The sequence below is a fragment of the Protopterus annectens genome, chromosome 11.part0 (assembly GCF_019279795.1).
Source record: "Protopterus annectens isolate FY-2018-M chromosome 11.part0, PAN1.0, whole genome shotgun sequence".
Taxonomy (NCBI): domain Eukaryota; kingdom Metazoa; phylum Chordata; order Ceratodontiformes; family Protopteridae; genus Protopterus; species Protopterus annectens.
The window spans coordinates 1037949895-1037976363 of record NC_056745.1 but is presented as its reverse complement, the minus strand read 5'-3'; the positions used below and the strand labels follow the sequence as shown (position 1 = coordinate 1037976363).

Sequence of the window (26469 nt, the reverse complement as noted above, 5' to 3'; positions counted from 1 at the left end):
CTCCTTAAAAACCTCAGAGGAGTAGATTATTGGCAACATGAAAGCTCTGAAGGGCTCAGCACCCAAACCTGTCTTTTTAGTCATCTCAGCTCAAGCTGCCTGATGGCTTGAGAATGTAGAAGATGCCCTGAAACTTTGGAAGCTAGCTAGCAGTTATATCCTATGCTCTGATCCAACACACTCCAAATCTGACCTACAAGATCTATCAGAAAGCTGAAAACGGATGCAAAGGGTCTGCTAACTAATGATGCAGCCATATATTAGCAGGGCAACACCAATGAAACAAAGATCAATTTACCCAGGAAAAATGTACAAAATGGCAACCTCAACTTAATCTATAAGGATGTCTTCCAAGATGTTTTACAAACAGTTTTCAATTTCATGATACATCTGTGCTGAATTTCATTTGGGCAGAGATCCCTAATGAAGATTCCAGGCTGTGGTAAGTAGGGTGCTTCTGATCTAAAGAATAATGTATACACAGATGGATGCTTCTTAAGTGCAGAAAAGGTTTTAACAATGAGTACCAACTTCTTGTGCAACATGCGTGAATGAATATTGTTCATGTAATAAGCTTACTGTTCCATATGCCTCCATTAATAATGGTCAATTACTTTCTTTGACATTAAAATGAAATACAGTTATGATAAGTACGCATGGTGTGTGTGTGTGTGTGTGTGTGTGTGTGTGTGTGTGTGTGTGTGTGTGTGTGTGTCTACATATACTATGGCTCCTAATAAGTTCCAGGAAGGGTTAGGAGCAATAAAAAAAACTCTCCCGACTCCCAAATGGATGACATCAGTGATCCCTGGCTCTCACCACTCACACCTGAAATCCCTAGACAATAGGAAATGGAAGGAATGACCATCTAAAAGGGGTTGGATCTCTATTTCTGTGAAATCAATGGATAAAAAATACATAGGATTTAAACTAGAATTAGTGAATATGCAACAGAGTAACAGAGATAAAACAACTGGAACTGAGATCTTTAGAAAAGGGTAGGAGCAAACTACACAGGAAAAGATGGGAGTTGTGGGAACAATACATACAAGGGAGTAATGAGTTTTCAAATGAGGCAGGACTTAAATGAGATGTGTAATGTTTGACTAAAAAAGACTGGGTAGATTATAAGTGATGTATAATGTTTGCAACTGGGGAGTGTGTCATTGTGGTTTGTGATGTAAAATGCTTGCAACTAGGATTGTGTTGGTGTGGTTTGTTTTCATTTGTATAAATGTATGACTGCCTATGTAGTAAGTGATGGTGTAATAAAGATGTATCTTGTTTAAAAAAAGGCAGGAATTGAATAATTTATGTAATATTGCTTAGGTTATATGATATATAGCAATGTATGTGAAGTAAAATGTTTATGTTATAGTGTGATTACTTTTATATGAATGTAATTTTGCCTATGTCACAACTAATTATTCAATAAATGTGTTTGGGGAGAAATACATAGAACTAGGAAGCATGTTACCTCTGATTTACACAGCATACTCAGAAATTGCTTTAGTAAATTTTGATGGTTTTTGCTGTAAAATGGCACCTTCCACAAAAAACAGCAGTTTTTAAACACCTTTAGTAAATTATCACTTGTGATATAAACTTACATTTATATAAAAGTAATAAAAATATTAACAAGTTCATCCTTACAAACATTATACATTACATATATTCATCTTTACCATATAATCAAAGCAACATTATATAAGCTGTTCAATTCCTGCCCTCTTTTAAAACTTCATTCCTCTGTATATTCCCATAATTTCCATTTTTTTCTATGTAATTTACTCCTGCCCCTTTCTAAAGATCACACTGTCTCTTCTTTTAACTCTGTTACAATATTCAATACTTCAAGTACAGCTGGTTCAGACTTTGATTTCCATTTTCTAGTGACTGCTTTTTTGGCAGCCACTATGTCTAGGCAATTCAGATCCTGTATCCCAGCTAAAAAAAATCATTTCCTTAATTATACTCATTTGCTCTCCCAGTGATCCTTATAGAGTACTCTGTAGGGAATTTTTGAAGTCTGCCAATTCATTACATTCTTATAACATATGCTTCCAGGTGCCTCTTTCTTCCCCATTAAACCTCCAACATTTGATATCCACCTGAGAAAAAATTCTTTGGAGTCTGCTTGGGGTAAAAAAGCATCAATGTAAACACTTCCAGGTAAAAATCCTAAATCATCTAGATTTTGTTGCATATTTGGGAGACATACATATGTCCTCCCATTGTTTATTTGTGAATTGCTTATTTAATCCCTCTTCCTAATCTTTTCTGGCATTCTCAGATTGATTCCTACAGTTATAATGCAGCAGTTTATGACTTACTCATTATCCCTTTTTTAACAGCATTTTCTGTTCTAGATTCAATTAAAGACTCAACCAGTACAGGTCTTTTCTTTAGGATTCCCTTGCCCTTTTCTCTTAGTCTATACACTGACATCAATCCCTGATAGGGAAGGCAATCTTTAGCCTGCAATCCAAATATCTTCTTGGCCTCTTCCCATTCTATTACTATTCCCTCATTCCCTCTCTAGTTATTTGTTTCCAACACCCTGGTTCCTTTGTCAGCTTTTTCCAGTAAAATCCAGCACCCTTTTGCCTATTCTCTGCACCCCTAATTGCAGTCATCCCATCAGCAGAATCTCCATTTTCTGTATGACTTTTGTTATTCTCCTTAAGGATCTACGTCCAAAATCCCAATCCTTCCTTATTTCTTGAATTACCCCCCCCCCCGATTCATCATCATCCCATTCCACTTTGAACTGTAGCTTTCTGCTTATGTTATGTATAACAGCCTTAACTGCGAGCTCCAAAATATCCCTTCAAATGAGGTAATCCTAAATCTACTTGGTTTATTGGGAAGATAGAATAGTTGTGTAAAATCTTACCATAACCATATATGCCCTTCTCTTTCATATCGCAGTATTCTGGACTCTCGGGTTTCCTCTCTTGCTACCCGAACATCATGCCAGTATTCAAAAGTTTCTCGTCACTTGTAGGCCCGTGGGATGCCTGTCGTAGCTAGGAGAATGTGGGCCATAAAAGTGATGTCTGCACGCATCAGACTTCAGAACTGAGTGTCCCAGTCGGTCCCCAGTCACAGGAAAAACTGGGCAAGTCCAGTTCCACCCAAGAAGGGACTGTTATGTCAAGAGGCGGGGAAGGAATACTGCAACATGGAAGAGAAGGACATCTATGGTTACGGTAAGATTTTACACAACTATTCTATTTCCTTCTATTCACATGTTGCAGTATTCTGGATTCTTGGGCGAGTGCCAAAGCTCACTGGGAAGTAGAGGGTGATAGCTTGGAGCTACTCTTTAAAAATCCATGGAGGAAAGCCCTGGCAAATCCTGCCCTGGATTTGGAAATGTGGTCCAATTTGTAATGTTTGGTAAATGTCTTCTTGGACTCTTCCCATTCTCTTACCATTCCCTCTTTAGTTATTTGCTTCCAATACCTTGGTTCCTTTGTCAGTTTCCTCCAGTAAAATCCAGCACCCTCCTGCCTATTCTCTGCACTCCTAACTGCAGTCACCTCATCAGCAGAATATCCTTTTTGGGCATGAAGGAAGGGTTGGTCCTAAGGGTGACCCTATCTTTGTGGAAGATGAGGAAAGGAGGAATGGCCAAAAGAGCCTGTAACTCAGAGACTCTTCTAGCTGATGTCAAGGCCACTAGGAGTACTGTTTTCCATGTCGCAGTATCTAAACCCTTAAAGAAAGCTCCTGACGAAGCCACAGCCTTAGTGCAGTGTACATTAACTTTGGACCACAAGGATTTCCCGTGATGTGCACAGCAGAATGAAATTGTCCTGGAAATCCAGACTGAAACTGTCTTATGTCACAGCTTTCCCCCAGGGCCCTAGGCTGGAAGGAGACAAAGTACAGGTGTGTAGACTTACCATAAATGTAGATGTTCGAGTGTATTCACTGTTGCAGTCATCACATTTGGGTTATCTGCATGCAGTAGCCCTCAGTCGGCCTGATTATCAAAGTCTTGGGTCCTGCGTCGGTTGCTGTCTCATCTTCCGTGATGTCAGGTAGTCAGGGGTATAAAGCATGCAGCCGACGCCATTACATCAGTTTTTCTTGCCCCAGATGTCAGGTGCCCCCTTAATGGGAAGCAATTTTATATATATATATATATATATATATATACACACACACACACACACACACACACACACACACACACACACACAAGGTTATACCTCCAACACAAAAGCAAATACACCAAAAAGCTTTTAAGTATAGTAAAGGAGAATAGAGGTATAGCCAAGGAGGTCAGGGGGCTGGTGAATACACTCGAACATCTACATTTAAGTGTACACAACTGTACTATGTTCTTCGTGTTTCACTGTTGCAGTCATCACATTTGTGTAGATTCTCAAAGCTAAATATGGGAGGAGGAATTTAGATAGCATTAGGACCAGCTATAAAGCCCTGCAAGACTGCAGTGGCAAAGCCAGCTCTGGATTTAGAGAAAACTGGCAAATGGTAATGCTTGGTGAAAGTATGTACAGAACTCCAGGTAGCAGCTTCTAGGATGTCTCTGGTAGGGACACCTCTGAGAAAGGCTGCAGAGGTAGACGCAGCTCTGGTTGAATGGGGTCTAATCCCCTGTGGGATAGGTTTTCCATGGTGCTTATAACAGAATAATCATAAGCAAATTCAGTCCTAGGTCTATTAGAAGGGAAGGGTTGGCTTCCCCTGATTAAAGTAATAAGGTCTTCAGCCATTATCATTTGTTTTTTAGGCATAGAGGCCTGACCATGCGGTCTGGGCATCGGTTTCCTATGGTTCGAGTTTTAGGCCTAGAAGAAGAAGAAGAAGATGGCATCGGTTTAATATGTCAGTCAGTAGGCCTGAATACACCCTCAGAAGCCGGTGCCTGCACAGCGGCTCTGGACCCATCCAAGGTAGAGACATCTGCAGGTTCCCCAGTTGAAGCATCTCGCAGCATACCGGACTCCAAATGGGTCTCAGTAGAGGCCTGCGAATCTGAAGTAGCGGATATCAGGGGCTGCGAAAGCACCTCACTGAGTACCGGCGAACTGGCAACTAGCTTAGGAGAAGAGTCGTCGGCAGCTTTGGACCTGGATGGCCTGTCTCTGTCTTTATCTTTGCATTTTTTCGGAATATCGGTAGTCAGGTGGCTTACTGAAGACCTATCTGGATAATTAAACAGAGTACCAAAATATTTAGAAGCGGAAATTTACCAACGACGAATAGTTTCTGATTTAAATAAGGCACAAAACCGGCAATGAGGTACGTCGTGGTCAGGGCCTAGGCAAGAAATACAGTACGAATGAAAATCTTTATGAGGTATTTGCTTTCCACAAGAAACACAATTATTGACTTTTACTGACATCGGTTTAGAGCAAGAAAAACCTTTAGTTGAAGACTTAGGTTCTGAAATTCGAAAACGAAAATTTCAGGAGTCGGCCAACCTGCACTTGTGAACTTCTGCTTCGGGCACCGCACGGCAAGAAAGGCTGATGTAATGGCATCGGCTGCATGCTTTATACCCCTGACTATCTGATGTCAGGGAAGATGAGACAGCAACCGACGCAGGACCCAAGACTTTGTTAATCAGGCTGACTGAGGGCTACTGCAAGCAGATAACCCAAATGTGATGACTGCAACAGTGAAACACAAAGAACACCTGATCAGATTTTCTGATAGACTTAGTTTTGCCCAAGTAGAACCTGAGCTATCTATGCACATCAAGGGAATGTAAGACTCTCTGTCACTCTGAGGGTGGGCAAACTAGGTAGGGAGGTGAATAGCTAGGTTTAAGGAAAGCTCGTTGACCACCTTGGGCACGAAGGAAGGGTTGGTCCTAAGGGTGACCCTGTCTTTGTGGAAGATGAGAAAAGGAGGAATGGCCATAAGAGCCTGTAACTTAAGGGACTCTTCTAGCTGATGTCAAGGCCACTAGGAGTACTGTTTTCCATGTGCAGTGTTTCAGAGAAGCCTTAGAAGCTGGTTCAAAAGGGGTTACTGTGAGCGTCTCTAAGAAGCAATTCAGGTCCTGGGGGGAGAAATAGATTTCCTGGGGGGTCTGAGATACAACATTCCCTTTAGGAATAGCTTTGCAGGTAATCTGGAAGCAAAAGGAGGGTCCAGAGGCAGACAAGCTGAAATGGCAGCCAGGTGAGTTTAAATGGAGGAGTATGCCAACCCTGACTGCTAAAGTTCACACAGATAGGACAGTACCAAGGGGACATCACCCTGGAAAGGGTCCAACTGTCTTTGTAGACACCATATAGAATCTTTTCCATTTAGATAGATAAGACCTCCTATTATTAGGTTTCCTGGCCTCCTGCAGGACTGTGAGCACGTCCTCATTGTAAAGGTGTCTGTAATGGACCAGAATTCTATCACCTGCAGGGTGAGGTTCAGAGATCGCCAGTGGGGATGGATTAGAGATCCCTTGTCCTGTGTGAGAAGGTCCACTCTGTGGGGTAACTTGTGGTGTTTGCCCCTGGCTAAATGCAGGGGGAGGGGGAACCAGTGCTGTCTTGGCCAAAAGGGGGGTCACCGATAAGATTTTTGGTCTGTCCTACTGAATTTTCAGGGGAATGCATAAAGAAACATCCCCTTCCATGAGAAAGAAAGAAGGTGTCTGTTGCCCTCGCCAGATGGCTGGGCAGCCTGGTGCAAAAGGATGGAAGTTGTCTGTTCATAGGGGAGGCAAACAGATCTATTTGAGGTGTACCCCATTTGTGGACTATGTCCAAGAACACATCCCTGTGGAGCATCCGTTCGTGGGACTGTGACATGGACCTGCTTAGGGTGTCTGGCTGAGTATTCTATTCTGAATGGATGTATACTGCTGGAAGTGTAACTCCCTGTTTTGCGGCAAGCTCCCAAACTTGGAGAGCTAGTCTGCATAGTAAGTAGGATTTTGTTTCCCTCTGCTTGTTGACATACCACAGAACTGTAGTGTTGTCTGTAAACAATTTCAGTGGGCCTTGTTTCAGTGTAGGCTGGAAGGCCTTTAGGGCCAAAAGAATTGCTCTCATCTCAAAGATTCTGATATGCTCCTGTTTGAAGGGGTCGGGCCAAGTACCCGGGACTCTTAGGGAACCCATGGTTGCTCCCCACCCCAGATCTGAGGAATCTGTGTACATTTCCTGCACTGGCAGGGAGGCCTGTAAGGGTAGATCTGGGTTGCAAATCGCTTGATTCACCCATCATTGAATCTCTTGCTTGAGGCAAAGTAAGAGGGGAATTTTGTATTTTAGCGGGTGAGAGTGCCGAGTCCTTATGGACCTTAGGTAGCACTGTAGCTTTCTCATGTGGAGCCTTGCCAATGGCAACATGGGAATGGTTGAGCCCATGTGACCCAGGAGCCTGAGGCCTGTAGGCCAGTAAGCAGGTAGAGCCTTAAGCTTTCCAACTTTTGAGGTGGTAGGAAGGTCTCCATGACATCCGTTCTTATCCTGCACCCCAGGAAAACAAGGTCCTGAGAGGGGGTCAGGTTGGATTTGGGATAATTTATCTTGAATCCCAGTGTGTGCAGGAGGGAAAGAATTGTCTGTAGATGGACTAGGAGAAATTCTTTGCAATCCGCCTGAATAAGCAGGTCATCAAATTAAGGGAAAATATGAATCATTTGGGTCCTGCAGAAGGCCACCACTGGTGCCAAGCACTTGAAGACCCTTCATGCTGTAGAAAGACAGAAGGGCAACGCTGAGAACTGATAGTGTGAGGAGGCCACACAGAATCGCAGGTATTTCCTGAAATTGGGCCTTATGCGGATGTGTAGGTAGGCAACCTTGATGTCCAAGGTGGCCATGAATCCCTAAGGTAAGATCAACGGGAAAAGGGTTGGCAGAGTGTGCATTTGAAATGTGGGAACTTGTAGAAAGAGATTGAGGTGAGAGAGACATAGGATTGGTCTCCAGGGGCCATCTTTTCTTGGGACTAGGAAGAGCCTGGAATAGAAACCTTTTCCCATTTCTGTCATGGGGACAGGTTGAACAGCACCCTGGGCAATGAGGCTGTCTAGAACTGGCTGAAAGAGAGGGAAGCTGTTCTTTGGGAGGCTGTGGGATGCCCCTCCAAGATGGGGTAGTGATCCAGGTCATGAAATAACCCTTCTCTATTACTGTGGTGATGTTTCTCTATACAGGGAGACGGTGAGAGTGCCTTAGGGACAGGGGGATGGAGTCGGGGGGGGGGTTCCAAGAGTGGCAGGTAAACCACCTGTCCTGTCTTGAAATTGAGGCTTCTGTGCTTGGGTCTGGACAGGTCTGGAAGGAGTAGTTTGCTTCCTGTATGTTTTTCTAGCCCTGGAATGAGGGGTGAGTGTGGAATGCTTTCTGATAAACTGAGTTTTTGAAAGGTAATTCCTGTAGAATTTGGGTATAGTAAAATAAACAAGCGTTTATGTACTTGTAACTCCTTCCCCTTTTGTTGCAGAGTCTTAAATAACTCGGCCACTTCTGTCCCAAAAAGGGCTGACTTATCAAGAGGTGCATCTAAGAGTTTTGTCCTGATGTCATCTGGTAGGAGCTGTAACCTTAGCCAAGAATATCTTCTCAAGACAGACGCAGATGCAGCTGAACTTGCTGAAGCTTCTGCAGTGTTGTAGCTGCACCTAATAGAGTGCCTAGTCACCTGAGATATTAGGGACATAAGGCTAGGCAAATGAGCTTTGGCAAGAGAATCTGGGATGTCACTCAATTGTTTAGTGGCTTTTTCCAAAAGGGCTAGGGCATATTTGGACATGTGAGTTTGATAATTTATTGCCCTGAAAACCAAAGTTGAGGAGGTGTAGACCTTCTTCCCAAGGCGCTTCATGGCTTTGCTGTTCTTGTCAGTATATAGAAGGGAAGAAGATGGGAGGAGTTTGGATGCCTTAACTGTTGACACTGAGGCAGTGCCAGGGTCAGCTACAGGACACTTAACCAGGAAATTTAGCTCCCTCAGGGACTTTGTAGAATCTATCAGGCCTTCAGGGTTGTAGGTGGCTGTGAGTCAGGATTGAGAGATGCAGCACTGAATGCACCTAGAATTACTGTCATTACTGGTGGTATGGCTGAAGGGGTAGGGGAGTCCATTTGAAGAAGTTCATAATATATTTTATGAACGTCTGTCATTTCAGAGGAATCCCATTTAAAATGCTCCCTCATCTTAGCACTGTTCTACCCAAAGATGAGATCTTCAGCTGGGGAATCTGCCTCTGCAGATTCTTCCTCTAGGGAGGCATAGCCAAGGGGGGAAAGGTAATTGGGAGACATAGGAAAGGGAATCTTCTAAGAGTCAGAAGATTCCTCTGCTTCAACCTGGAAGGTGTCCAGAACCTAAGGCTCATCGCAGGAGGAGGCACTGGGGATGTTAATGGAGTAGCAGGCCTTACAGCCATGAGGGCATTGAAAAGATTCTGCAAAAAAGCTTTCCAATCTGGCTGGATCTCAGCTGGGGAGAAACATGCTTCCTTTTCTATTTCTTTTTAAGAGGGGGGGTCAAAATGGGTGTAGGAGCCTGGGTAGCCCTGGGGTCAGTTACCAACGAGGAAATGGAGGGACTTGTCCAGGCGGCCAGTGCAAGCAGAGTCCCCCCCCCCCTCTCCATCAGAAGCAGACATCTGCAAAACCTCCAAGGATGTGCTTTCTGTTCTGGGTTCTGCAGCTTCCACATCTGTATCCACTGTACCCATTTAGACCATGACCAATCTTTCCTCCAGGCTGACTTCGGCCACAGGAGGGATGTCGGTTGGAGGAGGTGCAGCTACAGATTCATGCCTAGCAATTTTGGCCTTTTTCTTGGGTGGCTTGACAGGCTGACTGGATGTTCCCTCCAGATCTAAGGCTAAGCACTTAAGGTGCTGATTCTTCAGATGGTTTTGGGAATGAAGGCCTGGCAGATGGAGCAGAACGTATGGTCGTGCGTAGGGTCTAGACAAAAATGGCAAAGCTCATGGGCATCTTTATGAGGAATCTGATGAACACACTTAGACTTACCTTTCCTGGATGACATGAACCCACACAGGCATGCAGTGACCCAAAAAACAAAATGTCTCCAATGGGGTACTTATCTGATACTGTTCGTTCCAATGGCCAGTACGTCAGGAACAGCTGACATTCAACTGGCGGCATTGAAGTTCTGAGGTCTGTTGCATGCAGATGCCGCTTTTATGGCCCACATTCTCCTAGCCACATCAGAAGTTACATGCACCTAGAAGTGACAAGAAGCTTTTGAATATTGGCCAGATATTTGGGTAGCTAGAGAGGAAATCCAAGAGTCCAGAATACTGCAACATGTGAATAGACGAACATCAACTTATCCCATTTGACTCTTGCCTTCTTCCCCTCCCAGATAAAATCCTTCAACTCTATTAATTACTATCTACAACTTTTCCTTGTGGATAAAAATATGCCTGACCAGTGTATGAAGCTAAAAGGACTAATAAAATGTTTATTTCTTGTATCTCACTATCCATACCTACAGGCAAAAGCTTCCAGTTTCTCAGTTTTTTAATTACATTTTGCTTAGTTTCTTCCCACATATTCTTATCTGCCATAACAGAATCCTTTTTAATCCATACCCCTAAATACTTCATTTTATCATGTCCCCACAAATATTGGCATTGATGAACAGATTCATGTGTTGATACATAGTTTATAGCTATAGCCTTTGTTTTATCTTCATTAATTTTATAACCAGAAAAGAAAAACAAAACTGTCTCAGAATGTTCCACAATACTGAAATGTCTTTCTGGTTCACTGGAATCAAAACAATATCATCTGCAAATAAAACGAGCTTTTCTTGAACATCATACCAACTATATCCTTGAATTTCTGAGTCCTTATACTTTGTCAATGGTTCTAAATATAAAGCAAATAAAAGGGAAAGAGGGCACCTCTCTGCCTGTTTCCACTGTTCAGACACAACTTATCACACAGGAATCCTCCACACTTTAATTTTTTCCTCTGTTCCCTCATATATCCTTCTAATTATCCTTATTACTGTATCAGGAAATGCAAATGCTTCCATTGCCCTTCTCATAAAATCCTAGCTTACTCTGTTACTGTTTTCTCTTCATCAAGACCCATCAATAACAGCAGTATTTTCTTGCATTCTGCTTCCCTCTGAATCATCATTGTTCTGTCAATACTGTCAAATGTTTACCTCCCCTCCACAAAACCGCACTGACCCATATCTTTCAATTTTGGTATCACTTTCATCATTCTTTTAACCATTACAGACAAACACTTTATAATCATGATCTAAAATTGAAATGGGCCTATATGAAGCTGGGTCTAATGAGTCTCTGCCGTCTTTAGGTATAACAGCCACATCAACTTTTTTCCAGGAATTTGGGCCTTCCCCTCCCTTTAAAATACTGTTAAACAAAACTTTCCAGATCTTTTATCATGTTCTTCCTTCCTAGATTCCGGACTTCCACTGGAATATCATCTATTCCTGAAGACATTGCTGCAGATTGGTTATACATCACCATTTTTATCTCAACTCGTCCTATCTTATCTTTCATTTGTGCTTTTTTTGATTTCCCCACTTCTGCTTTATACAAATTTTCATAAAATTTCTGAAATATTGTTAATACCTCTACTGAATCTCTGGTTATTTTTCTTGTTATAGGTTACCTAAATTTGGCAACCACACTGTCTTTCTGTTGCCAAAGGTGCTGTGCCAAAGTTTTTGTGCTCTGGAGTTAATATCAAAAACAGTTGCTTAACAGCAATCTTTCTAAACTCATGCATATTATCCAGGTACTCTTTTATTTTATCTTTAGCACTCTGCAACTGCACTTCTTCGTGTTCTGTGAGATTCCCCTTAGCCTAGAATAATTTAACCAGTCAGTCCCTCTAATTATTGTTACTTCTTAACCAGATCTATTTTTCTTTTATTTATACCCTATTTTTAAACCCCACTTTCATGTTATCCTACTCACTGGCTATAATGTCTGAAGTACTTTCTATTTTCCCTAATAACTGCATTTTTGTCTTGGCGATTACTGGTGCATGAGTTGAAATAGTTACTGGATGCGTGTCAAAGTTGTCATCTAAATGCACATATTTCCTGTGAAATATAATTTCTATGTAGTCTAGTCTAGTTGTTGTACCTTGTAGAATAATATGCAAATTATCTTAGAGTTCCTACTAATGAATTCAAGTCCTTCATACCAAATATTTTCATACATTTATTCAGAAATTACCCTCTTTTGTTATATTTTCTCTCTTAGGCCCCCCACATACATCCTCACTGTTGCAAACCAAATTCCAGTCCTGACCTATATGTAATACTCCCTGCTGAAAGCTGATTATTTTGGCCCAAATTTTCAAACCTCCATAATAGCAGCTTTAGGTGGAATACAAATATAATCCAGCATAATCATTATCACTTGCCAGTAGCCCCTTACTACGACAAAGCTAGCATTATTATCTTTTTTTCCATCTTCTATTACTATTGGAGCTCCTCTAGCAATTAACACAAGTACTTCTATTTTACTTTATCACTTATATTCTGCTGAATAGCCCATCCTGGAACCTTCCACTATCAAATTCACATGCACAGTTCTTTCCAAATTTGACTCCTGTAACATTGCCATTTGCACTCTGCATTTCTTAATATAATTAAATATTCTTTCCCTTTTATCTATACCCATGAGCCCATTCACATTCCAAAGATAATATAGAAAGTGTCATCATGGTAAGAAGTCATTACTCCCGCCTACTAAATATGGCAGCTTTTTTAAATATCTATTTCCAGCTTTTGTGATACATGTACTCACTAATGTTTGCCAGGTTAATATTTTACACAGTTTTAGTTATCATCAACACTGGAAACTATGCCACATTTACAAGACTTTTTGTTTAAATATCAAAACAAACACAGCCCCAGAACCAGTTAACTTAATACACACACAAAAAGACTATGCACATTTTCAAATAATGAAGTTTAATCCTTCTAATAGGAACTTTTGTCCCAAACAGATATCTGCTAACACAAGCCTTAATTAACCTGAAATTGAGGTTATCCATGCTAAAATGCATGTTACTGTCTGTGCTTCTACTTACACTAATTGGTGTCATCTTTATTCCCCTCCTTGACATGAAAATAACTTGCATGCTTTAAGAAAACATTAACCTTTAACCTTGAAGAAACTAGTGTTCTGTTTATTGTCCTATTAACACAGCTTGTCTTCATGGAAACATAAGAGAAATAAATTAAGTCTCCTGCTTCAGCCTGAAATATAAGCTGAAATATTTACTGCTAAGGTAAAACTTTTCATTATATTCAGTGTTCTCATGTTTAACTGTTTCCACTTAAAGCACATTATTAAATTAAACCAAGCATCTTAATTCAGACACTCGCAAATGCAAAAGTAAGAGAAAACATATCAGCTCTACATATTTTATGATCAGAGTAGTTTTGTACCTCATCCCCCACCTCAACAGCCCAAGCTTACAGCCTGCTTACTTAAACATGCTTTTGTCTAGCCTTTCTTCTCTTTTTGATATGCAATGCCTACATTTCTTAATAGCAAAAAAGAAGAAAGAATAAGGAAAAAAAGGAATAAAGGCATCTGTTTACAATACTAACGTTACATACAACTGAAAAAATGTTACTATAAAACATGCAAATTATGTTGTGAAACGTTTCATAGAAATACTTTTAAGTACACAAATTATTTCCTTCATCTTCCCCTCCCTTCAGTGTCCTTCCAAACATTAAAGACACAAAGTGAGTCAAATGCTTTCAGGTCCCCACAACTTTAACAAATTCAACAGAAGTCCACTCTTTCTATTTTTTTATACATATGTATTTCACAAATGCTACTGATGCTTTGCAGTCTCACATTTACTCACTAATTTCCATGCTGCTGGTCTTCTTCCTGTTCATCTCCATCTCCCAAGCTCCAGATTCCTGCTAAATTCCAAGGTACTCCTGATTCTTCTATTCAATTTCTGTGCTTTTGCTCTCTCTCAAGCATCTTCCTTTGGAACAGTGGAAAGGGTTTTACTGGCAAAGGCTTTCCATGTGCTTTATTGTTAGAAGAAAGAGGAGTAGATTCCCCTTCTGCTTGATGGCTCACTTTTTGCTGGGCAAACTTTTGTATGTATTCCTTAGCCTGTTCTGCATTAGAAAATGACTGATGTGCCAGGGAAAATGTACTGAAGACAGCTGAGTACAGCAGCTTGAATATCACACCTGCACTTGACATTGCATGATTACCAGAATACATTTGTTTCTCTTCTGACTGGTGTACAGTGAATAATAATTTTTCCCAAACACTTTTACCGTGTCCAAATGCAATACTTTGCACTTCTGCCACAGTTTTGTCGGAATCAACTCCTTCTGCCCGGTAGGTATACATCTTTACTGGCCAAAATCTGAACATACACACAGTGTGCCATTTCAAATAAGAAAAGTTTGAAGATTTTCTGCCTTTTTCTTTTCTTTTTATTTTTTTGTAGGTTAAACATTATTATTACCAAAGTGGAATCTCAAAGGTGTTTATCAGTTATTTAAAATCTGCAATGTAATAAAAATGATCTGAGTATCTGTTTAAAGTTTCTTTCATTTTTCCAGCCTTTTGTTATATGAATGAAGCAAGTAAAGTTACCTTTACTCTATAAAAAAATGGGGAAGGTGTGCATTTTTTCACACATCAAATATGTAATCTATGTAGAACACGGTTTAATTTATATGTTTGTTAACCAGGGTAACGGTCTGATCCCAAGGGATCCATTTCAGACACAGCTTAAAATAGTACACTGTGCTAAAATAGCAAATTAAATTTTCATAAATGTTTTCAGAATATTAATAAACTGTGTTAAAACAACAACCATTATATCATACAAAACAGCAAATTTACATAAAAAGGAATACAGGTACACTGTGCTACAGCAGGAAGTAAAAACCTTCATAGTTAGGTGACCAGGCTGAATGGTGTACATGTAAAGTGTATGGGATAAAATAACTATAAAAAAATGCCAACTAAAAAAGCAACCAAAGTGTTAAGGGAAAGCTAACAGCTAATTAAAATATGACACACACCTAAGAACAGCTAGCCAGCAATATCTCCTATGGAAGTGAAATAACTGCACCCCTTGGCTTTGCATTTTACCCCCCCCCCCCAAAAAAAAATAATTACTCCTCCTGGCAAGAATTTTCAACACACAGCAAAGATATTAATGTATACAAAGTTGAATACCACAGAAAAAGAAAATCTGTTCAGGCAGTTCTAATATTGACTTATGTTATTCACTATAGGAAAATAAAATGGACAGAATTCACAGAATACTTTAGTTGATAAAAACAAAGAAATGTGTTGTTTGAGAGGAATCACATTAAAACAGTGTCTTGCTCTAGTTAATATGCCACCTAACAATCTTATTTGCAAAGATCAAATAGATTAAACAAATGCATGGTGTGGTCGCACCTGCTGAGAATGTCAGCTGGATCTGTTCGTCAACAACTTCCAGTGCAATAAAATCATGTTTCTCATTAAAGCGCCCATTGTAAAGAAGCAAAGCATCCCTTTCTCGAGTGGCAAACCTGCAATATATAAACAGTACTGTGTGTTAATGGTGGAAATTTGTGAAGTAACTCATTCACAGGCACATAGTTATACACGTGCCATGGCAACTAAGTGCCTGCACACTGCTAAGGATATAAGGAAGTCACTGATTCAAGGTCCATTCATCCCCATAAATGCAGTCTGAAGATATACATATAGCTATTCAGATGTATATAGGTACAATCACAGTGGGGGGAAAAAACTTTGCAGGAGTGAAGGTAGGACTATTAAGGAACAGACTGTCTGTGCAAAATTCATTTTTATTTCTTCACTGCTGTTAAGAACAAGGTGCACAAAATCAGTGTTCTATATATTAGACAAGATAATCCAGGTCATTTCACATGCTGTGTCAACTTTCCATTGATTCAGTGGAAATTTCAACAGAGTATACACTTCTTATATTTTACCCTTCTGAATCACAAATACTTCGAGAAGTGCAGACTCTTAGCATATTTTTAAACAATCTGTTGAATATATCTATAACTCCTTAGCTACCCGATGCATAATTAGTTGCAAAATAACAAAGTAGCACTAAAATGTATAGTAGAACAATCATCAGGATCAGTATATTCAGACAATTCTTTGAAGTCCAAAGCTACTAATTCTGACATTCTAATGAGTCTTTGCAGCTTAACCACTTATTTAAGCTCTTGGGATTTGTTGCTAGGTAAATTAGCATCACCAAAAGGCACTAACTCTCATGTAGAAAAACACACCCATCATGCCCAGTGGTACAATTATTAATTATGTGGAATTACTTTACTTCCAACAATAGAGTTAAACAGCTTTTGATTAAACTCCAGCAAATAATACTTCAAAACTAAATAGGCAAATTATGGCATGTGTGTTTGTGTGTGTGTGGGCGAGAACACAGTCATACAATTTTATATTCACTTTGCAGATTAAAAAACACTATGACTTGCACTAGAACATTAAATGATTGTAATATTGAACAACTTGACCATTAGTTCCATTATAACTTCAACCTGACACTTAAAAGTAACTTTGAAACAGGTAAACTAGTTTTGCTATGTAAAACACCAATCTCTAGGGGATACCACAAGCACAAACACTGGCAGAATTCTGAACTCCAGGAAATGCTGCAAAGCAGTTACAACATACACATGAAAACAGTAAAAATTTCATTTACTCACATTTTTTGGCCTGGAAGGATTACATTAGCTAGCTACTCACCGGAGTACTTTGCTACTGTCAATTATGATATTGGCCCTTAAAAAATACAGATCTACACATGGTACAAATTTATTGCTATTGAAATGGTCTAATTTTGCTTAAATAATTTTTGTACAGTTTTCTGTGCTAGGAAGTCTGAAAATATAGTGTACTGATTTTATTACGGCACCCTAACACTGGAAGAATTCTGCAAATAAATTATTACACAGCTTTATTTTCATCTTTCTGAAAATGTACACATTCTGCTACATTTACTTGGAAGGTCATATACCCTACAAAAGGGACATATGATTTAAATACAAAACTACTTTTCAGAACAGCATCTTAGAAATACAATTTAATGACACTGTCCCACATATTTATGTTCCACTTTCTTACAGATGAAAAATATTCTGCAAATAATACTAATTACTTGCATTTTACTACATCATATGGCACACAGAAAAATTATACATTTCTGAGGAAATTTTTGTTGTGGCAGCAAACACAGCTATACAACTGACACAGGTCAAAAATGTTAGGTAATTATCTATCTAGCATGAAGCAACTCATCTGATAATTGATATCCTTTGTGGATGTTCTCATAAAAAATCAGCAGTCCCTGATCTCAGATATGACTGCAGAAAGTTAATATAACACATCAAAACTTCTGCTGAAACTGCAGTGTATGTGAACAAGTTTCATAGCTCACTCTGCTTGACCCATTCCTACTATCTGACTCAAAAATGTTATTGTTCTTCTCCCTTGTTTGATACTTTGAAACTGATCAGCTAAAAACTGACAGAAGATTGTTCATTCTCACCAAGCTTTCTAGTCTCATGAAGGTGATAAAGAATAACTTTTTCAGAACACTGTGCCAAGATGAATGGAATGCTGTTCCGCATTACTACATCAGCTAAGCAGCACAATCATATAGAATAAAGTCGCTCTTCCTACGAAGTATAGCTTTTCAAATTACATCTCCCTATAGCATTTCTGTGGTAGCCAATGGTCACTACTATTTATTTATAGAAGAGCTGGAATCAGATTCAGAGACTAAGGGTTTAACTCTAAAGCTATAGAATACAGCATGGGCGTATGGTGTTTGTAGGTGAAGAGAGGAGCCAACAGAAACTAAGATATAGACAGACTATCTTTTAGTAACTGTACAGTACAGATGATCTGACAAAAACAAATTAATTAAAAATATTAAATAAAAAAAGGTCAACGCATAATAGCTGCAATCAAAAGAGTGTGTGGATATCTGGCTCCTTCATGCAAAGGGATGGAACCCTTGGAACCCTAACTGCTACCCAGGCAACTGGGGTTTGATTAGCCCCTGGCTCTCCTAGGGGAGGGCTGGGCTTGCATGCATTCAGAGACACACAGAATGGTGTGAGTTCCCTGGTGAAGACTTAAGAGAACCCCATTTCTACTTTTGGGAGGGTGTCTAGAAGAAGACATCCACTGTGGAAGTCAAGAAATGTCCTTCATGGACATCCCATTGCATATCCTTCCCCAGGTGCATGCAAGGGCAGGAATGGGGAGAAAAACTGAAACATGCTCAAACCTCCCCGATGGCTGACTGAATGATGACCACTCTCAGTCAGTTCTCATCTGGTGATGGGAACAAACAGGCTGGCTGACATATAAGGTTTGATGATGGCAGGCAGCTAGAGCAAAGAGTTGTAAAAAAAAAATGTGTGCATGTGATGTGCAGAATTTAGCCATGTGTGCTTCTTTTAGATCACTCAGGCTTCACTCTTGTGGTCTGTTCCCATCACACAATGCAAAGAAACTACTGCAAAGTCATACAAACACAGTACTCAAAATAACATACCTTGTAGGGGAGAGGTACATTAGACCAGTAGCAACCAAACCATAACCTGACATCCATAAGAGTGGGTCCATCCTTTGTAAGCTCAGCAATCCAAACTTTCCAGAGCTGTTTTGCACCTCCCTCTGTCCAATAATGCAATGAGTCTCTCACTCTCTCCTACTGAGATAAGATGCACTAAAGTAAAACTATATAAAACACAGGAAGCCATCTCAATCAATGCAGGGGGAAAGGTCCTGTTTGACATTACCTACCCATTGCCACTCTCTCATATCTTCTCAGCATTAAGGTTAAGGCCGAATTCCCATCTGCTTAACACAATTTTCCAACTGTTCTGTACTTCCAAGTACTCAGAAATTAAAAAAATAACCTTTGTTAGTGTCCTGACATCCATCATTCAAAACAGCCTGCAATCCCTGAAATACTGTCCTACTTGAAACTTACCACGTCTCTTGGAAAGACCTCTGTAGGATTAAAACATGACACACAGGATACGACGTATACAACAGGCCATCCATCAAGTACTGCAGTCTTAAGGTAACACCACCCTTTACATGGGACTTTAAAACAAGACCCTAACTGTCTGAGCTGGTAGTGACTCAGGAAGATGTAAAAGATCCCAGGACACACTGACGTCCCACTCACTAGACTGAACAAGGAAAAGATCACAGTAAGCTGCCTGTCGGGCGCTAGAATCCACCACATAACACAAGCACTCAGGTCACTCCACAGCAAGTACAAGTATGACTCAGTCATTGTCCATGCCGGTGTGAACGACCTGAGACGTACCTCCCTGGACTACATGAAAAGAGACATAGAGGAGCTCTCAGATTATGTAGCCCAGGCCGGTATGACCCTGACCCTGAGCAGTATCCTACCCTCACCAAGAATGATGCCACAATACAGAGACAAAATGATCAGCTTTAATAATTGGCTTAATTACTGGTGTCATTCTAAGGGGATCCAATGTCTGTCTGCCTGGGATGACATGCTTGACAAGCCACGCTGCTTCGCAAGGGACGGCTTGCACCTGTCACCCCTGGGCTTCCGGATATTGGCAAAGGCTCTTGCCACCCCATAGTGCCTTTTTTAGGCAAGGCTCAAATGATAAACCTACCGCCCTAGAAAACAAAAATGGAAAAAAACTAAGGGTAATACTGCTCAATGCCAGAAGTCTAAACCTCAAGATGCACGCCCTCGAAGCCCTCCTCAGTATGGAGAACATCGATGTCTGTGCTGTGACTGAAACCTGGTTCAAGGCTCCTGAGAGCACCCCAGCACTGTCAGGTTATACCTCATATCATGCGTTCCGGCCCCAAAATCCGGACCGAACCACAAAAGGAGGGGGAGTATCCATATTCATAAAGGATACACACACCTCCAGGTTAGTGGCAACGCACGAAGCATCGGAGACCATCCAGGTGCAATTAACCATAGGTAAACTGCCCTACAGTTTGTAGCATGCTACAGACCACCCTCTCAAACTCAGGAAACCCACACAGCCTTCCTGAAGACACTGGAGAGTATGAATGTCTCTCCAAACACCATCATATTGGGTGACTTCAACTACCCAAACATAGACTGGGAACATTACTCAAGCCCCAACACCCTAGCCCAAAGGTTCCTGGAGTTCATAAACTCAAATGCTATGGAACAACTAGTCACCATTCCCACAAGAGGAGAAAATATACTAGACCTGATCATCACAAACATGGGGACAAAATGCTCCACACTGGAAGTATATCCCTCATTGGTGAGATCAGACCATAAATTAATCTCACTGGAGATCCACATCCTGCCCCCAACCCCAGCAAAAAAGACCACAGTGAAGAACATCTCAAAAGTAAACTTCACACTTCTTAAGACTGGAGTGGTATCCTTCAAGGCCCCCGAGCCAGTGGAAACCACAACCCACGCTGCTGAAACCCTTACAAATGCCTTCTACGAGCACCTCCAGGAATGTATGGATCAAGCAATCCCTAATAAAATCAAGACCCTTTCCACCAAAGGCAGGCGCCCGGTCTGGTGGACCCCAGCCATAAACAAACTCTACAACAAGAGGAGAAAGCTACTACATGACAGAGCAAAATCCCTAAAAGGGAAGGCATCTCTGATCAATACTAGCAAAAAACTACGATCACTCATAAAATCATCCAAGGCCAACTTTGAGAGAAAAATCGCTAATGACACAAAAGACAATCATAAGGCCTTCTTTAGCTATGTTAGAAACCTGGGTGGAAACTCCCAGATATGCTCAGAATTAGTCCAAAATGATACAAAAATCACTGAACCCACAGACATTGCCAACGGCAGACAGGTTCAGTGCTAATTTCTCCCCTCCATCCCCCCCCAAAAGGAGAAATATCTATCCCACCAGAGTCTAGCCTCCCAAACATCTCAGATGCCCAGGTGAGAGCTGCTCTCTCTAAAGCAAAAAACACAGCATCAATGGGACCGGACGGTGTCCCCGGCTGTGTGCTACACGAACTCAAAGAGGAACTAAACCCACACATAAGGCTGCTGTTTAATCTTAGCTTTACTACAGGATACGTACCCAAAGAATGGCGTACGGCAACTGTGGTCCCACTCCACAAAGGCGGTGCTTCTACGGACCCTGGAAATTACCGCCCCATAAGCTTGACGAGCCTTGTCTGCAAAGCTATGGAGAGGATCATAATGGAACTCATAAATAAAGACATTGGGGACCTACAGACACTGGATCCTACCCAATTTGGCTTTGTCAAGGGCAGATCCTGCCTCTTGAACTTGGTCGACTTTTTCGAAACAGTCACTAAGGCCATTTATGAGGGTAAGGCAGTTCACACAGCCTACCTTGACCTAGCAAAAGCGTTCGACACAATACCCCACTCGGGCATCATAGAAAAGCTCACCAGCTTAGATGTAAACCCATATGTCACAAGATGGGTTGCAAACTGGCTCAAGGACAGAACCCACAGGGTTAGAGTTGCTGGTGCCATGTCACACTCTAAGCCGGTCACGAGCGGTGTCCCACAGGGCTCAGTCCTGGGCCCCCTCTTGTTTGGCATTTATTTTTCTGAAGTGCAGGCAAACATAGGGGGATTGTGGCTGACAAAATTTGCAGATGACTGCAAACTGGGCACCATAATTGACACTCCATCAGACACAGACATCCTCCAGAGAAGTCTCATAGAAATGGATAGCTGGTGCCAGAGCCATGGCCTTACGCTAAATGCCAAAAAATGTATAGTCATACCCTTTGGGAAAAACAAGGTAACCCCTAATTACCACATAGGTGGTAATCCATTAAGCACGGAAGAAGTTATCAGGGACCTGGGGACCCAAGTTGACAGTAACCTCTCTTTTGACACTCACATTGCCAAAGTGGTTAGGAAGACCTTCTACATTGCCCACCTGATCATGAAGGGATTCACATCCAGATCAGGAGAGGTCATTGTACCCCTGTACTCTTCACTTATCAGACCAATGATTGAGTACAACGCCCCATTCGGAATGTACCTTACCCGACACCTGCAGCAGTTGGAAAGACCCTAAAAGTTCCTCGCCAAAAGGATAAAGGGGCTCAAACATATGTCATACGCTGCCCGACTGAAGAAACTCCAGCTCTATTCAGTCGCATACCGTCTGCTCAGAGGTGATCTGTGCCTGACATACAAGGCCATGTCCAACCTGGAATTAATGGACATGCTCCACCTCAAAAAATCCAAATCCACCAGAGCCATGAGAGCAAGAGACTTAAACCTCAACACGGATATAAATAGGACGTGCTGGAGGGACAGATTCATCACCCAGAGACTCCCTACACTATGGAACAGAGTCCCAGTCCATGTGAGGCAGAGCCCCTCACTGACTCTGTTCAAGAGAAATCTTGGCGAGTGGATGGGAGATGGTAGGTTTACCCCGGGAATCATCTCTGTGTCACTGCTGGACAGAGGCACAGCAAACTAATGGGTATAGTATTCTCATCCTAAGGGGTGGTGAAAGCCACACACACTCTGGCTAGGCTTATAAATGCCCTAGGGCAGATAGCCTAGTATGAACCTATAAAAAGAGTAAGTGGTTAAGAGGACTTTTATTAAACTCATAATCATATGCACAATAACATTGTTATACTTTCCTTTCCTACGTTACAAATGAAAAGTATGGTCATACTTTCATTTGTTCACATGTTCACCTATCAAATGAAATACATAAACCTAGTTCATACAAACTTACAAAACCAGAAAGTAAGTATACATTTTTACTTGTTTTTCTTTATGTATTTCCAGTTACATCATCAATTCCTTCCCTTGTATCTAATGCCAGATAACTTACTTCCCCATACCTTACTTTCCATATTGCTTTCTATACCTCCATGAACTATATTAGCTATTGTCACTTTTCTGATTAGCCATATATTCATTTGCTTTATTTCTATCAAAATTTACTTAATCTTTCACATATAAGAGGAAACCACATTTTTATCACTACATCCGAGCACATCACATGTTCTTTCTTCCTGCATTGTGTACCTCATATTTGCCTTCAATATTGTTTTCCAATGGGAAAAAAAAACATCCAGAAACAAAAATCCATCAATGGGGTGTAATCTCTCTGGTCTTTCTTTCCCTTTACAACAGCTTCATTCTCTTCTTTATGTAGTTTAGCATAAGTCTCTATCCTATAGTATTGTCATGTTATTATACCATCTTCCCTATTAGTCACTTCTTCGAACTTTACCATCTGTAAAATAAGTTTCTTACAATACTAACTGCTTTTCATACTTTCTCACCTTCCTACTAATCACTATGCTTAATACATCTTCATAACACTTCCTTAAAAACTCATTAGATGTACATTCTTCTTTTCCTACCCATTCTATTACTTTAAGTATATCAAAGCTGAATGCAATAATCGGGTTTCACCAATGGCACAACTCCCTTATTTTTTTATTTATGAAGATCTTCTTTTTTGTTGAATGCGACCCGCTACCCCAATTAGTAGAAAAAGATTCCCATCAGTTCAGAAGGTATTACCTCTGGATAATGGTAAACCATACCAAATAAGCAATTACCTCCAGAAAACACAAGATAAAACTTTTTTCCCTGAAAAGTTAAAACATACATGTTCCACATTCAATATTCTTAAGCTGCACTGTAATCCTTTTCCAGTCACCAAGCATTATTTCAGCATTTCCAATTTTTAGTAATACTTCTAAACATTTTAAATTCTAATTCCACTTTCATTTGTACATCCATCAGTCATGGCCTAATGCTTTCTGTCTCATAAAAGCAGTAACACCTCATCATTTTTATTTCTACTTAATTTTCTTCTCCCGTTCTTTAGACAGACCTTTCACCTTTGCAACTACTGAATTCATAATTAAATTGAACAGTACTAGGCTTGCAACACAAACTTGCCTCACCCCGTTTTTCAAAATAACTTCCTGTGATGTGCAGTCAAAATCTTACAATCACTTTATGAGATCTCCATCTTTCTTTAATTCTCCTACCCTCTTTCTTCTAAACAATCTTTATTTACATAAACTCTGTCACCTTCCCTCCATATAAAGCCCCTCAAAAATCTCAACTGACTGATGACATGTATGCAAGCATAAGCGAGTATACCTGTTTGGGTGAAATTAAGTAACTAAACCTATAGATTGGCAAAGTTAAAGAAAAAAGGAAACTACTGCAACAGGACTGAGTCAAAATATTGAACAGAAGGGACAGTATGGCTGAATAACAGACAATTATAAATTACAATACTGTGTAGTGGTACTGGACATACAAAATACATTTCCAGCACTGTAGGACTGTGAAAACAAAATGCCAGTGCTTACTATATTCTATCAATGTGTTCTAACTACAAAATGATGTATTAGAGGCTTTAAACACTTTTGTTAATGGGATATTAGGATGTCATTATACGTCAATTCTGCGCTTTATCGGGGATTTTAAATATTTATACTGTGTGGTGGACTTGTAGATACATTTGTAAGTAAAACCTGCTCATAGAAAGCTACTCTAATAACTCTACAGTGTGCAGAGAAACTTACCACTTCTACCCAAAAGGAGTCGTCTTGGTGTAATTGTTAGCAAACAATAAAGATGGTTCAGTGGGCGTGATGGGCTATGCAGTTCAATTAACTTTCTCTTGTTCTCACTCCTCCTTATCCATGTGATTTTTAACAGTATCCTTTACCCACAACACTCTGTATTATACTGAACATTTATAGCCTTTCTTATACACGTGTGCCACGGAAATTATCAAATTATGTAATCATAGCACAGAAAACAAGCAGGCACAGCTGAACAAAAATCAGATGATCGAACATGCCGATTTGTCTTCTGTGCAGGATCACAAATGGTGGAGATTCTGGAGTTTGCCCTGTCATCACTGTAGAGCCATATCGGAGCTGGCATATATAATTAGTAGGGGATGTGGTCTCCAGCAAAAATTTTTTTTTTCTTTTTTGATGTTTTTTGGATTGTTCACTTTTTGCAGTTCGCTTATACAGGTATATGACTATGTATCATTATACATATATATATATATATATATATATATATATATATATATAAATATATAGATATTATTTTCACACACACACATATATATATATATATATATATATATATATATATATATATATAAGCAAACAGCTCAAAACATACTGAAAATTTTTTTTGAGATGAAAAACGATAAAAGCATAAAATATCAAAAGCAGATTTATGCTCATATGACTGAAAGCTCATTTTACACTGCTTGTAAGTAGGAATGTGCAGAAAAATAAACATTTTACTGAAAAGGTTTTACCGGTTGGTGTATACGTATGAATGTTCATGGGTTATGTAAGAGGATCGATTTACTGTCATGCATGTTTGGTGTTGCATGTGTTGTGTCCTTTTTGTCTTGTGTAATAGTATTGTTGGGGAAAGGGGTTTTAGTAACAATGTGTAGGTTTGGGGGTGGGGTTAACAAATGAGTAAACTGGTGCAAGGTGGGACGAAGCTACATATTACTAAGGAACATGGCATGAACTACTAAGGAACATGGCATGAACTTGCCACAATTGAGATAGAAAAATGTGTCATGGATGACCATATTGGAGCTGTTGCTAGTTGTTTTCTAGTAATTATGAATGTGTGTAATATTTCCATTTGCACATTAATAGTTCCAAAAAGAAATGATTTACAATATATACTGCACTGCATCAAAGGGAACCTAAGATGCTGGGAAAAAACTATCATTGATGGTTATACTGTAATTTTAAGATCTGAGAGATACTCAGTGTTATGTTGCTAATTATACAAATAAGCATAGTGTAGCAAAGTACATGCTGTATTTGTAGAAGCAGTTTGCTACACTTTAAAATTAAAGTTTTTTTTTTTTTTTGCTTTTGTGGGCGGCTGTGGTGGTGCAGCGGTTAGCACTGCCACCTCACAGCAAGAGGTTCTCCGGTTCAATCCTCGGCTGGGGTGCCTTCTGCGCGGAATGTACATGTCCTCCCTGTGGTTGTGTGGGTTTCCTCTGGGTGCTCCGGTTTCCTCCCACATTCCACAGACATGCTGTAGGTGGACTGGATAATCTGAATTGGCCCTAGGCGTGAGTGCATGCATGTGTGTGTGCCTTCTGTGGAAGGTTGGACACTGGGCTGGCAACTAGAAACCGTAAAACTCCACTGCCAATCATGAGTGGACAGGTGATCCGCTGTGGCAATCCCTAACCAGGAAAAGCTGAAAGAAGAAGAAGGTCTGAAACGAAGCACTTTAGTGCTCCATGTGGGGCATAAACTGTATCAAACTGTCTGCTATAGTTTAACAGCCAAGGAACATAGATTTGGAAGAATGGACTAGACTGGTCTGCTCTAATTAGGATCACTAGATCAGGAAATAGACCTTTCTTTTTT

General features: G+C 40.4%; 1 protein-coding gene across 1 annotated transcript in view; it reads right to left on the bottom strand.

Annotated features, from left to right (window-relative positions):
• The window catches only part of CELSR1 (cadherin EGF LAG seven-pass G-type receptor 1), a 2549932-nt gene that overhangs the window by 1315016 nt on the left and 1208447 nt on the right, over positions 1-26469 (bottom strand). The window contains exon 4 of the mRNA XM_044088384.1: positions 15431-15546. Coding sequence (XP_043944319.1) covers positions 15431-15546 — 116 coding nt within the window. The remainder of the gene's footprint in view (positions 1-15430; positions 15547-26469) is intronic.